Genomic DNA, 13,264 nt, shown 5'->3' with positions numbered 1-13,264 from the left:
TACCACATTTATATCCCTCCCTGCAGGGTTTGCATTATTTCTCCTATACAAAAGGAAGAAAAATCATATATTATTGACATTTGGAAGAAAATAATTTTACAATTTCCTTCAAGTTCTTTTGATATTTTCTGGAGATGGGCTTTTTCAATGTGGAAGGAGCCTTTTAAAACCACTGGTCCTCAAGTCACGCCATTGAAGACTTGACCTCTTAGGTAGAGTAAGAATGTCTAATATAGCTCTTGACTAGAAACAAAGCCTGTCACTGGGCAAACAAAGACAACTTAAAAATGGACAGTAAGTGCAGGCAGAGAGAAGAATCTAAAAATATGCAATTTATGAGAAAAACTGGAAGATTTCATAGGGAAAAGACTTTCTTAAAATGAGTGTACAAGATCTCTCATCCTAAATAACTCTATACAAAATTCTGGGATTTATCTAAAATCCTCTTACCACAATTTCAAATGATAATTTTATAGAACTTGTAACTTGATATGACCAGGGCAGAAAAACTCCCTTCTTTGTAGTCTGACTTGGAGCTGAAGAGACAGAACAGTCAACACCTCTCTTTATTACTGTATAAAAGGTGTGTGGGGTGCGATCAGCAAGGTTTTGTTTCTTTCTTTGTTTCCTTCTTAGAGACCAGGATTTTGGCATTGGATGAAATAATGTACTTAATGACTATGAATAGTATAAGTAAATTGTATAAATAGTAGACATACATATTATTTAGTATTACTTAATCACTTAAGTTGTGATGACTAAATATAGTACAGACCTTTCAAGCAGCAAATGCCTGCCTAGAAATTCCATCCTCTCAATGATACCCCAGAATTTAAAGTCAATGTGAATACAGATTGCATATACTCACTATTCACCAGGTTTCATGAATGTGGCCAGCTAAACTCCTCATCTCCATCCTTCCAAGACAGCCCTGATTAGCAACCAACTTTTTGGCTGCTAGGTTATGTATTCCTCACTAGCTATATCCCTCTTGATAATCACACATACACTCATTTTTTTTTTTCATGTCTCTTGACTTTCAACACTCCTTTAATTAGGGTCTTTCTCTTTCTTTCTTGGCCCTTTTTCTCTGTCCTTCCAGCTTGTGTCCATTTATAATTTGTCAATGTATCAATTTACAGAAAATTCCCGATTTTTACTCATTTCCCTTTGAGTCCCAAATAGTCCTAATTATTGTACCTTTGTTTTTTTGTATAGGGCATCATGGAAGGTCTCTTTTGGGGACTCTGATCCATTGATAGCACACACAATTAGGTCTCAGGTGAAAAGCTTAAAAGGTGCGGGGATGTCCTAAAACAGTTTCTAGTCAATTTTTAGAAGATTGCTTTAGAGCTTAAGTTGCCAGAAGAATGTACGTATATGGAATAAGTTAGTGACCAACTTTGCTGAATCCATAAAGGGCTACTACTCTAAAAAGATGGAATGCATGGGTATTTATCGGGGTTCCTTAGCATCCTTGGACAAGTAGGTCTTGTGTATCTCTAGATATCAATCATGCCTCTTATTATTCTATACCTTTTTAAAAGGTATAGAAAGATCTTTGCTGAAATGAATAAAATGTAGCTGGTACCAAGAGCAGAACATTTTGTGTATTTTATGTTGTATATAAAGAGAGGTGAAAGGCAGATGGAGTGATTTGCTGGTCCCCAGAGTAGGTGTCTAGCAAATATCGATGTTTAGCAAATACCTATGATCATGTGCTCATCACCCACTCAACGTTGAACATCATATAAAATAGAGGTATATTTTTAAATATATGTACCAAACTTTAATTTTCATTTCACACTCAAATCTTCTGTACAAAAAGAGGCAAAGCAGGCAAAAAAAAAATTACAATGACTTCAGCAAACAGCATCTGACAATTTTAAAACAGCTCTGTGTATGCAACAGCCTTTATAGATATAATGGGGAAGTTAGGTTCCAAAATGTCTTCAAGATAAAATTCCACTATTTATTATTAATATCTAGAAAAATTTGTAGCTGTTTGGATACAAGATTGAATGAGAATTCTCTGAATTCTACTTGCACAATTGGATTCCAAGATTGGGGAGGCTTCATTTTTCTTTTGAGGACGCATGATTATTATTTTTTTACTTACAAGTGATGATGTATCAAAAACCTCAGTTTACCATTAATGTCTTGATATAATGATGATGACTAGTGGCAAATGATGAAGCATGAGATTAACTAACAATTAAGAGATTACTATCAAGAGCTTCTTTCTGGTTGTTAATAAATACTCCAGCCCTAATGGGCTATCACAATTCAAAACACTCATTGCCACTTGCTTTCCATTAGCAGATCTTATTGATGCATGAAAAACTTCTGAGAACAAAGTCATGATGCCAAAGGAGGAGTGCATCTGAGAAATGTAATTTTCACCTGTTGTCTGCCCCCAAATAAATATCTGAGTAATGAAAAACGCTGTTTATTTGAAAACTATGAAACATCAAATAAGAAATAGAGTTAACATCGACATGGATACTGTGGCTAGCACTTTCCCCTAAACCACCCATGGGGCTTAAACACATGTGCATGCAGCACACACAGAAAAAAAACATGATTGTTCATGGACTCCTGATACCTAGAGGACAGCCTGTTAAAAGAATTTGTCTCCCACTGTAGCTCAGGAGTGGACCCAAGATCCATTACCTGTTAGTGATCACAGACATTCAATTAACTTGTCCTCCGGATCATCAGAGGCAACAGTTCTGGCCCTGGGCTTTTAAAAATCCATGTACAGGTGAATCTTAGCTTTGAAACAAGGTGGCCTGGCTAAATTGGGGCAGGCCAGCAGTCCCTCCTATATGTTTGGTCCCATTTGATAAAGTCTAATTAAAAATTATAAACGTGCTCAATTATTTTCTCTGCAAGTCCTTTCCTCTCTCCAAGACCTAAGCTCCTCACCTGATAAAGGGAACAAATGGACTCGATGATAAAAACTGAGCGCCTCTATAATTCCTGTCTTGACAGTTGCTGCCCAAAGATAACATGCGGCTGCCAAATAGAGCATTTCTTAAGCTGAATAGTCAGTGAGTTTGTTCACCCATTGTTACCTCATTTCCTGGCTTCCTCCAAGGTGTTAAAATCCCTATGTTTCAAAAGGTCATGAAGGCCATCTAAGTGCATTTCTGTCCTGTTGAGAGACCCTCCCCCCCCCATCCAAGGAACTGTACTGATTCAGCTTGAAAAGTTCTAAGGAAAAGGGTCTTTTTTCTCTGTTGACTGACATTTAGATATAAACCAGAGAATCTGTTCCGCCACTTGACTGAATTTTTTGTTGCTGTTGTTGTTAAAAATAAAACAAAAGTATGTTTCCCCTTTTTTGGAGGACTTGAGAGAATGCCAGCTGGATACTAAAGTCTGGAAATCAATTGTGTCTGACAGCTCGTTCCTTGGGATACGGTGAATGAAACCCTGATGTACCCAGGCCCAATTTCAGGGATCATCAATCACTGGGCAACTCTTTCCTTCTATCAGAAATAGGCAAGTAATAATATAAACCAGACTGAAGATTGACTTAAAAGTGTCTACTCTCATCCCATAGTATGTATGCATAGGCCACATGGTGAAGAGGGAAAGAATCAGTAGTGAGGGATCGTGGGCTCAAGTCCTACATGGGGTTGACCCTGTTTGACTTCACCCTCGACTCATTTCTCCACTGGAGGTTGGAATAGATTTCCAAGGTTCCATTATAAGCTCTGATCGGCAGACAAAATGACTCTAGGTCTTGTCCTATCTTCAGTCATCAAGGCAAGGTGGAGTGATGTTTCCTGGACTCTTATTTCCTAAGGAAGCACGTAAGAGTCAGCCAGTGTGTTGGCTTGTTGCCTCGTAGGCCTCTTGGAGATCATCTGCTCTAATTGCCCATTTTATAGATGAAGAAAGTGAGACACAGAGAGCTTAAGTGAATTTCCAAAGATCACGCAGTGGATCCACACGGCTAGGACTGAGTCCAGGAACTCAGACCAAAGTTTTACACACTGCAACAAGCCAGTGGTGCAGTCAGGGAGGAGCTACCTTTTAAATATTAGGGAACTGGAAAATGTAGGGTTCCCCCCTCCGAATTCCCCAGTTTTCTGGAAATCAGTGAAATACCCTAGACTTCTGTCACCACATGATCAGCCCACAAAGGGCAGGGCCCATTTTAGGAGGGGGGCTGTGCATCCAGAACCCCACTGACACCTGGAATGTCAGTAAAATTACCCAAAGCCAGAGGGTTGATGCAGAGAGATGACTGTCCTGTTGCCTGTGTGTCCTTCCTCCCAGCCTGTCCCCCAGTTCCAAGACAACCACCTTCACAGTTCAGCTATGACAGCACGTCTATCTATTCTCACTTCTTTCTTACAAATGGATTCAAGCATAGGTGATTTTGCTCTTGCAGAATCAAAAGGGAACGTTAGAAGAATATAAATCCAGAGAGAAGGGAAATATGTTGATAAATAAAATACGTGCAAACAAAAAAGCTGCCCATGTGGTTTGCAGTCTGAGGCAAGAGAGGGGGGCGTGCTGAATTCCAGACACTTGAGTTTGTGTCTTCACATGCAGTTTTCTTTTCTTGGATTCCTCTCTCCCTCTGTCAAGGATAACGGCTGTGTTTCTTGTGGCCAAGCCGACACAGGAAATCAAATACTTCGTGTTTCTAAAAGTAAACTTCCCAGAGAGATTACACATCTAGAATTAAAACACTACCACAAACTATTGGGAATTTCAGATTGTTACAGGTGTAGTTAAAGGACTCCAGTAGTAAAGATCCCCATCTCCAAATTTTGGCTTTGGAGAAAAGGGTTTTGTTTTAGACAGCAAAGGTAAGGCTCTCAAGTCAATTTATGCTCTGCTGGGTCGAGTCAGTCAAGATACAAATTAAAGTCCATATATTTCAGTGACAAGAAGGAAACGGTTATGTAGATACACAAGTATTAACATCAATCTGTATTAAATTATGTAAACATATACATCTGAGGTCAGTACATAGATCCTCTTCTTCGAGCAGAACTCTACTGAAGCATTGCTCGAATCTGTTTGGAAGTTGATTCATCATTCAAGTGCTTGGTAGTGAACCTGGATGGAGAGAAAGCAAGGGGGGTCAGCGTGTGAACGGTGCTCTGCCAAAGCTTCACGATGACTCTCAGCCCGTCTTTGCCTCGAGAGACACAATGGCTGTTTAGAAATCAAACTTGGGCTCGTTCTTACACAAATGACTATACTTCGACACCCAGTGTATTCTCAGATGGATTTAAGATTTGATTCTTTTTCCTAAAGGAATTTTGTATTGTGGTTATTCAACAAGGAGACCTTTTATCTAGTCAAATAAATACACGGAGGGGATAGAAGCCATCTCGCTTTCTGGGGAGGGAGACTTGGTGTGAAGGAGTGAAGCATCTCAACCACTTAGGCTCCCCCTCCTGAGTTACTCATTTCAAAATGTGGATCTGCACCGCCGCAACATTCCGGAAACTTCAGCGTGGTTGGTTTTCTACTTTCCTGGGAATGCGTATGTTCATTGCCACCACAAGGGGGCACAAATGCAGGTAAACAAACCGAAAAAAGAAAAAAGAGTAGTGAAGTCTGCATCCTCAGGTTAACCTGGCACAGGAATGGTGTATGGAAAGGAAGGAAAGGGGAACTAACATGTCATCAAGCCTTGCCAAGTCCTACGCATTTCGTGTAAGTTTTCATTCCACCCACACTAACTCTTTGGGGAAGAGGTTCCTGACTCCATTTCACAGGTGAGAAAACTGAGAATCAGAGAGGTGAAAAAATCTGCCGCAAAAATCTGCCAATGTGTGATATGTGAGCGATCTGTGGCTTCTGATTTGGACCCAAGTCTGTCTGCCTCAAAAGCCATTCATCACAGTACCTACAAGAAACCACAGATGCCAACACTCAGCCCTGTGCCCTGCTCTTCATGAAGCCTTGCTTGATTGAATGAAGCTGCAAAGTTAAAAAAAAAAAAAAATTCAGGCACTAGAGTCTTACTATGTATGGGAAGCCAGCCTGCTGTGAAATGGGCCCCAATGGAGAAAAGCTTGGGTCGCGCAGGGAACCTGGAAGGCTCCTCTGTTAATGCTACATCTGTTCTGAAGAACGATGACCTACACAAAACAGCATCAACTTCAGTCTTATTCATTAAATATGTGGCTGTTTCTTCATTTATTAAATGGGGATAATAGATCACCTTCCCTCTCGGAGTTGTGATAATTAAATGAGACAACGGACGCGGGAGTGGAGTATAGACACGAGTGTTGAACACAGGTAGAAGATTATGGATCCATTCCACTTCTACTTATTGAACACTTACTGCATGCACAACAGTAAGTGGGACTCGGAAAAATCAAAGATGAATAAGGCAGCGAGGACCATAAACCTTCCAGATTGCAATCCGGCATTGGAATGATTTACGCGGTAGTATGATTCAACAAATTTCTATAGGTGTGTCACGGCTGAAAAATAAGAACCCCTTCTCTGGAGTGTATGAAGCACGTGTATCCCTGGGAGAGGCTGCCTGGGCATCAGCTGTCAGCAGTGAGAAGCCGAAGTGAGCCACAGCTGCCAAACACTTGGGCATCCAGACAGGGCAGAGCGGGTCACCCAGGGAGTTTGAGAACCCAGAGTGGATGCCTGGGTCCCCACCCCGCCCCCTGGAGACTCATTCATTCGGTCCTGTTGGAGCCTGAGCATCAGGGTTTTCAAAAGCCACCCACAGTTCTCACGTAGAGCCAGGTGAAGGGGAAAGTGAGCCTCGGGAAGGTTCTTCTTCTGACGAGTCTTCGCTAACCACAAGGCGGCACAGCCTGGAGTCAGGCTCACGGCCTGTGGGGGTCGCACAGGCCTAGGGCTAGGCTCTAGCTCTGTCGTCTGCTGTGTGACTCTGGGCAAGTTAGTTAATGTCCCTACATCTCAGTTTCTTCCATCTGATAAAAATGGTGCTGTGCTGACTTCAACTGGCTGTTGGCAAGATTAAATGTGTGAAGACAGGCACGGGGTTAAGCCTGGTGCTCTGGGGCCTGGTCCCTAACAGCAGCTAAATTTGAAGTCTCTCTGAAGGGTTGCAGGGCTGAGGCTTACCTGAGGGCATTCAGCAGCCCCTCCACACTGTCCGGGGCCTGTTCCTTCAAAACCTTTATGCAGCCTTTCATCTGGGAGGAGAAAGCACAACATTTTATTAATAGCCTAGCAACTGTGTCCATGATAGTATCCGTTCATACTATCATCGGTCCCTAATCAGATCGTGTTATTTCTGCCCAGAGAAATCAAATACAGAAATGACCAAGAGACGTTCCTACTCCCTCACGTTAGTGAGTTGCTCCTTGGGGCGCTTCTAGAAGTTGTGTATCACTTTTCATATTCTCCTGCCATTGCACATTTCATGTATCTGCCATTTGCGGACAAAGACTTGAGACTGTGATCTTGTCTTGCGCTCAAGAGTCAAGCACAGCTGCTCGGTGGACACAGACTGCATGAATTACAAACCCAATGATTTTATGCCATTCCTCTTTCCAGGATGCTATTCCTCCTTTAGCTGTTTGGCAAACCCTTAACACTTTTTTCTTTCTTTTCTTTTCTTTTTTTTTTTAGGACACAGCTAAAGATCACCAAAACCAGGAAGCCTCTGGGCATCTCATTACCCTCATCAGGTAGAAGTAACCACCACCTCTTTGCACTCCCAACAGCATGCTGGCATTTATCAGAGGCTCTTGGAGATTTTAGTGCCTGGGTAATTTTGGCTCCCTCACTAGGAGGGGACTGGTGAAGGACAGAGGTTGAGAATACGAACCATATATTCTTGAGCCACGTGGGGGCAGATGGCTTGGGTTTCCTCCATCCTTGCTTATTTAGTAACTGCCTGAACCTAGGCAAGTTTCTTGGTTTTTTGTGCCCTTGGAATATAATTTATTCATAATTTGGGAAGTGTATGAAAACTAAATTTTACATTGATCACATTATATTATGCATATCCTAGATTTTTTTTTTTTTGACAAAGGAAGTATCTTCCCACAAAAAGAAAATATGATTGCTCATTTTAAACTCGGATGTTCATCCTTTGTATTGAATTTGGGTAGACCAAGGGCCTCTTTTATAATGGTCTCTTTCAAACATTTTCTGTGGGTATACTTCTGGTATGTAGGAAGCTTTATCTTATGGCCCGATAAGACCCTGGTAGATTGATGGAGGTAGCCAGAAGCACAAGGTTGAGAGTCATTTGCGGGTCACACAAAGGCTCATCAAGAAAGAATGTCACGGTCCATCAGAGGTGTCTGTCATGGGTGCAGGATAGGCAGAAGCTACAAACACGCTAGGGGTGTGCCATCCTGAGCCTACTCACTTCCAAGAATGGGCTCTAGCCCAGAGATGTAGAGATTTGGTCCTTTTCCCAATGGAGCTCATGGTCTAGTGGTAAGAGAGACCCCAGGGTTCTCTGATAAGTGCCCATATTCTCTCGGGAACACAAGAGCCTGGCTTTCTGGCACCCAAGAATAGCATCTCTTCTGTAATGACCCAGCCCTTCTGGGCCTCAGTGACTTGGCTCTGATGATTCACTGCTCCAGGAGCCCTCCTCCTCCACTCTGTCCACCTGGGAAAATTCTAGCCCTTCTCCAAGATCCACTTCCCACATCACCCTCTGTCTCTTCTCAAAGTAGAATAAGCTTCTCCCTCATCTGGGTTTCTAGGGGGTGTCCTTTGTAAGTGCATATAATGAATGACACACATCTCAGGGCTTCACAAATAAATATTTGTTTTTTCACAGTTGATGATACTCGAAGGTTGTATAAACGGGCTGCCTGTAACTGCTGGCTTAGAAGCAGACTGGTATCTGCAGGAGCCCATCTTGAATACGTATTATATTTGCTAAGCCTGAAACTTTCTTACAGAAACATGCACACTTCAGTATGAACAAGCTTCTCCTAGTGAGACCGAGGAACAAATAGATTTCATAAAGACTATGGATGGTTAGATTTAACGTTATGTAATGATTACGACCTCAACAGAAAGACTAAGTAAATGACCCAGTGTATTTTTAATTGCTGACTCTGTGACAAGTTAACAAGTCGCTCTGGTCAATGAGAAATATCCTATGGGTACCAAGTAATAAACTCAATCCACGTTCAAATGATGTTCATCGGGTCATTAATAGAATTATTTATATTTGATCCATAGTATAAAAATGTTAAAGCCTCATAAAGAATATAGTAAAAATGCTCATTGGTATGAAAAAAATTCCATAATATACGGTGATGCAAATAAAAGATAATTGCTATTTTAGAATTAATAATGGTCTGTGAAGCACACACACACACACACATATACACAAACATCCGTATGAAGGGAGGTAGATATGCTGCCATATTGACGATGGTCGTCGCCTATGGTGAAGCTGCTACAGAAAGGTACATATAATTTTCTGTGTTTTGATTTCTTATGTTTTCCTAATTCTTTTATATTTAATACTTTTTTCTTGGTAAGCAGAAAATAACAAAATACTATTAAAAATAAAAAAATAATAATAAAGACTCTATGAAGAGCCATGACTAGCTGTGCTAGGAAGCCAGACCTTCAAAATAAGTAATCTAAGTTCCATTTTAATTGGTAAATTTCCTTACGTTCTCTAGGCTCATGGTCCCTCTGGGCATGAAGACTTTCTGTCTGCACGGTACTAAAGGATCAGAGATGCTGCTCTGTGCAGATAAGCGAGAACCGAGTGTGCCCCCAAACTGAGTGCAGTCAGAATGAGTTAATCCCAAAGGGGCCTATTCTGCTCTTAAAAGGCTTTATATTAACGCATGGGATACAATACTGGAGCGATGCTGCAGGTGAGGGTTAAGAGGAGATGTGTTTTATGCTACAATCAACACAAGTCGCTTGTACATCGAAACCAAGTGTTTTCCAGTTATTTGCATTCATTCTGCAAAAACGCGATGGAGTATCTGCTGAGCGCCATGCTCTGTCAGGTACGGTGTCAGGCGTAGAGCAGATGTTGGGTATACAGATCGTGGTCTCTGCCCTTACAAACAAACTTGGCGTCTATTAGGGAATCCAAAAATCCAAAATGATAAATGCTCTGGGGGCCAAAGGAGAAGGGCGGTCCTGACCATGCAGGGTACGGGAGAGGTGTTCCTGAATGAGGTGACATTTGTGGAGTGGCTTAAAGGAATCCACCCATCAGAAAGAAGGAAGGGTCCTCTGGGCAGGGAATGGGGCTCGAGCATATCCCAATGACAAGAAAAGGCATGACCATCGGGTAGAGCCACTGGTGGGGGGTGGTAGGAGAGGAAGTTGGGATGTTGTTTGAAATATGACCACGGTGTCTTGTAATCCAGTATCTCCCAATGCCGCTTACTTTAAGACACATATAACATACTAATATCTATATATTCATATGGCACATTGGGTACCCTGAAGGGGCCGTTTGCAACTAAGTAACTATTCACATCCGCTCAGCTTCTCTGCAAGCTGAGACGATTAATGTGTCTGAGCTCCTGCTACGATTTTTGATTGGCTGTTTTGCTGTAAGCACATGAAAAAGTTGGACTCCTTGATGTGGGGATAGCTGCCATGAGGGGGCTTGCATCTTGGAGAGATCCCCACCTCCAAGTGGTAGATGGAGGGGAGAGAGAGAGAGAGAGAGAGGGAGAAAAGCAAGGTCTGTCTGGCACCATTCATGAGCACTCTTGCATGAAAGCAGAGTTCATCACTCTTACATCGATCTTGGATGTCTTGCAGAAAGCTCCCACGGGGTGGACGTGGTCATAGAGGATGATGACCCCCACCATCACCCTCATGCAGAACAGCAGCGTGTCTTCGCTCGTGAACCTACTCCTGTACTCCCTGGAAGACAGAAGGGACGGCGGCCGTGTGACTTCCGTGCCGGGGCACGCTCACTCTGGCTACTTTAGACTCCTCCAATCATCTCTTGAGAACAATCCCGGACCTGCAACAACCAGGTTAATACGCTCCTAAAGAAGCCCGTGATGATAATTCTCCTTGAATCTATCCAACCAGCAATTCAGTGTGAAAATAAGGTAAATTAGAGGGCAGTCAATTCTCTTCTCTTCTGCCCTTCCATGGGCCGACTCATCACGGACCTCACTCCCCCCACCCATCAATCTTGAATATTTTATAGCGGGTCCCTCTGGCTGTCCAAGATTATAGAGAATAATGGCTTCATTATGGAGAAAAAGAATCAGGCTCATTTCTACAGAGTGGCTATCACGTCTCCAGTCAGAGTAACTTCCTTTGTTAAGACACAGGCTGCAGATGGAATTGGATTGGCAAAGATACGTAAAAGAAATTATGTGCCATTCACTGGGGCTGGGAGTATTTGTGGAGTTTGAATTTTGTTCGCTTACCTTGACAGGGTCCCTGATGATTCAGATAATTCAAGATAATTCTAGAGGCTTTCTTAACATCTATTTCATTATGAATTGGGCCCACAATGAAGATGATTACTATTTCTGTCTTGGAATAAATCTTAACTTTGGTATAAGTGAAATATTTAAAATTAACACCATCTTACGTTTGAACAGAGCATCACATTTCACATGGCACTTTTGAGGTCTCTGGCCCTCCCAAGCTCTCTGCCGCATAGATGACATTAAGGGAACTTCATCAGAGAAGGAAACCAAGGCCCAGGCGAGCCATACCACCTGTCTACAGGCACAGAAGTAGTTAAAGAGATAACTGGAACCCTGGCTTGTGGGTGTGGACTTCCTCATTACCATTCTGCCTCGCCATTAACCACCTCTGCCACTTCTAAAATCCAGCAACTAGTTTAAGCACAAAGAAACTGCTGAGAGAGGGAGACAGAGAGAGAGGTAGAGTGGGAAGGGAAGGGAAGGGAAGGGAAGGGAAGGGAAGGGAAGGGAAGGGAAGAAGGACAGAAGTTTCTATTATCATTCTTGCAACAGTCTTACCCCTTCTGCTCTTGGATCTAAATCTTCTGCCAAATCCCTTCTCCAATATACTTATAATACTAGTAATAACACCCAGTCATTTAAGCCAGCCCTCCATTTGGCCCTTCCCCATCTTATAGAATGTCTTTGGTTTGAGTCCTGATTCTGCCATCTAACAAGCTACACGACCTTTGGGAAGTAAGTTAACCAGTTTGGACCTTAGTTTCTTCAACTGTGTAATGGGGCTGATTACATTTATCACCCAGAGTTCTTTATGAAATTAATTCAGATAATACACCTGTAAATCAGATAATACACCTGTAAATGTTAATGTGCTGACCCAAATGTTACCACCACCACCACCATCATCACTGATATCATCATCATCATCACCATCATCATCAACATCATCACCATCACCATCATCACCATCACCATCACCATGATCATCACCATCATCACCATCATCATCATCAACATCATCACCATCATCAATACCATCATCATCACCATCATCATCAATACCATCATCACCATCACCATCATCAATACCATCATCACCATCATCAATACCATCATCATCACCATCATCATCAATACCATCATCACCATCACCATCATCATCATCACCATCACCATCATCATCATCATCACCATCACCATCATCATCAACATCAACATCATCATCATCACCATCATCACCATCACCATCATCACCATCACCATCATCACCATCACCACCATCACCATCATCACCATTACCATCATCATCATCATCACCACCATCACCATCACCATCATCACCATCACCATCATCACCATCACCATCATCATCATCACCATCATCATCACCATCATCATCAATACCATCATCACCATCATCAATACCATCATCATCATCATCAACATCATATTAACAAGCTCTCCAAGGTGACCTCTAGGCCACGAATCCACCTCTGATCTCACTTACGGTGTTTCCAGCATGACTTTACAAACACTTGTCATCGTACTGAGGCAGTCTGTCGTGTTCTCTATTGGCAGGGTTTTGTTCTAAATGGAGACACAAAATTATGTTAGCCCTGCTCGCAGCTTTTCCGTGCGATTAAGAAAAAAGCCTCTCAGCACTTGGCCTCACTTACTTCGGAGACAAAGTGCATGGTGGCATTGCTAAGGGTTTTCAGCATAGGCGTGGCTTCTGCATAGAAGAGGGACATTCGATTGGCCATCTCATTATTGACTTCATTCTCAATGTCTAGCTGATGAAAATAAGAAGAGAAGACACAATTGATAAAGACAGGGTCACAAACCCCCAAATTGTGTCTGCTGGAAATGGAATTACAGATGAGGGCTGT

General features: G+C 42.2%; 1 protein-coding gene across 5 annotated transcripts in view; it reads right to left on the bottom strand.

Annotated features, from left to right (window-relative positions):
• Window positions 1–1,766: 1,766 nt before the first annotated feature.
• The window catches only part of CYRIA (CYFIP related Rac1 interactor A), a 107,852-nt gene continuing 96,354 nt past the window's right edge, over window positions 1,767–13,264 (bottom strand). For all 5 annotated transcript variants that reach the window (XM_034659881.1, XM_034659880.1, XM_002923068.4 and 2 more), the window contains 5 exons: window positions 13,052–13,168; window positions 12,883–12,962; window positions 10,722–10,848; window positions 7,090–7,160; window positions 1,767–5,082 (listed from right to left, as the gene is read on the bottom strand). In XM_034659881.1, the coding sequence (XP_034515772.1) occupies window positions 5,019–5,082; window positions 7,090–7,160; window positions 10,722–10,848; window positions 12,883–12,962; window positions 13,052–13,168 (459 nt within the window). In that variant the 3' untranslated portion in view covers window positions 1,767–5,018. The remainder of the gene's footprint in view (window positions 5,083–7,089; window positions 7,161–10,721; window positions 10,849–12,882; window positions 12,963–13,051; window positions 13,169–13,264) is intronic.

This window comes from Ailuropoda melanoleuca, chromosome 4 (genome assembly GCF_002007445.2).
Source record: "Ailuropoda melanoleuca isolate Jingjing chromosome 4, ASM200744v2, whole genome shotgun sequence".
Taxonomy (NCBI): Eukaryota; Metazoa; Chordata; class Mammalia; order Carnivora; family Ursidae; genus Ailuropoda; species Ailuropoda melanoleuca.
The sequence above is the reverse complement of the archived record's forward strand: the minus strand, read 5'-3'. Positions and strand labels throughout refer to the sequence as shown.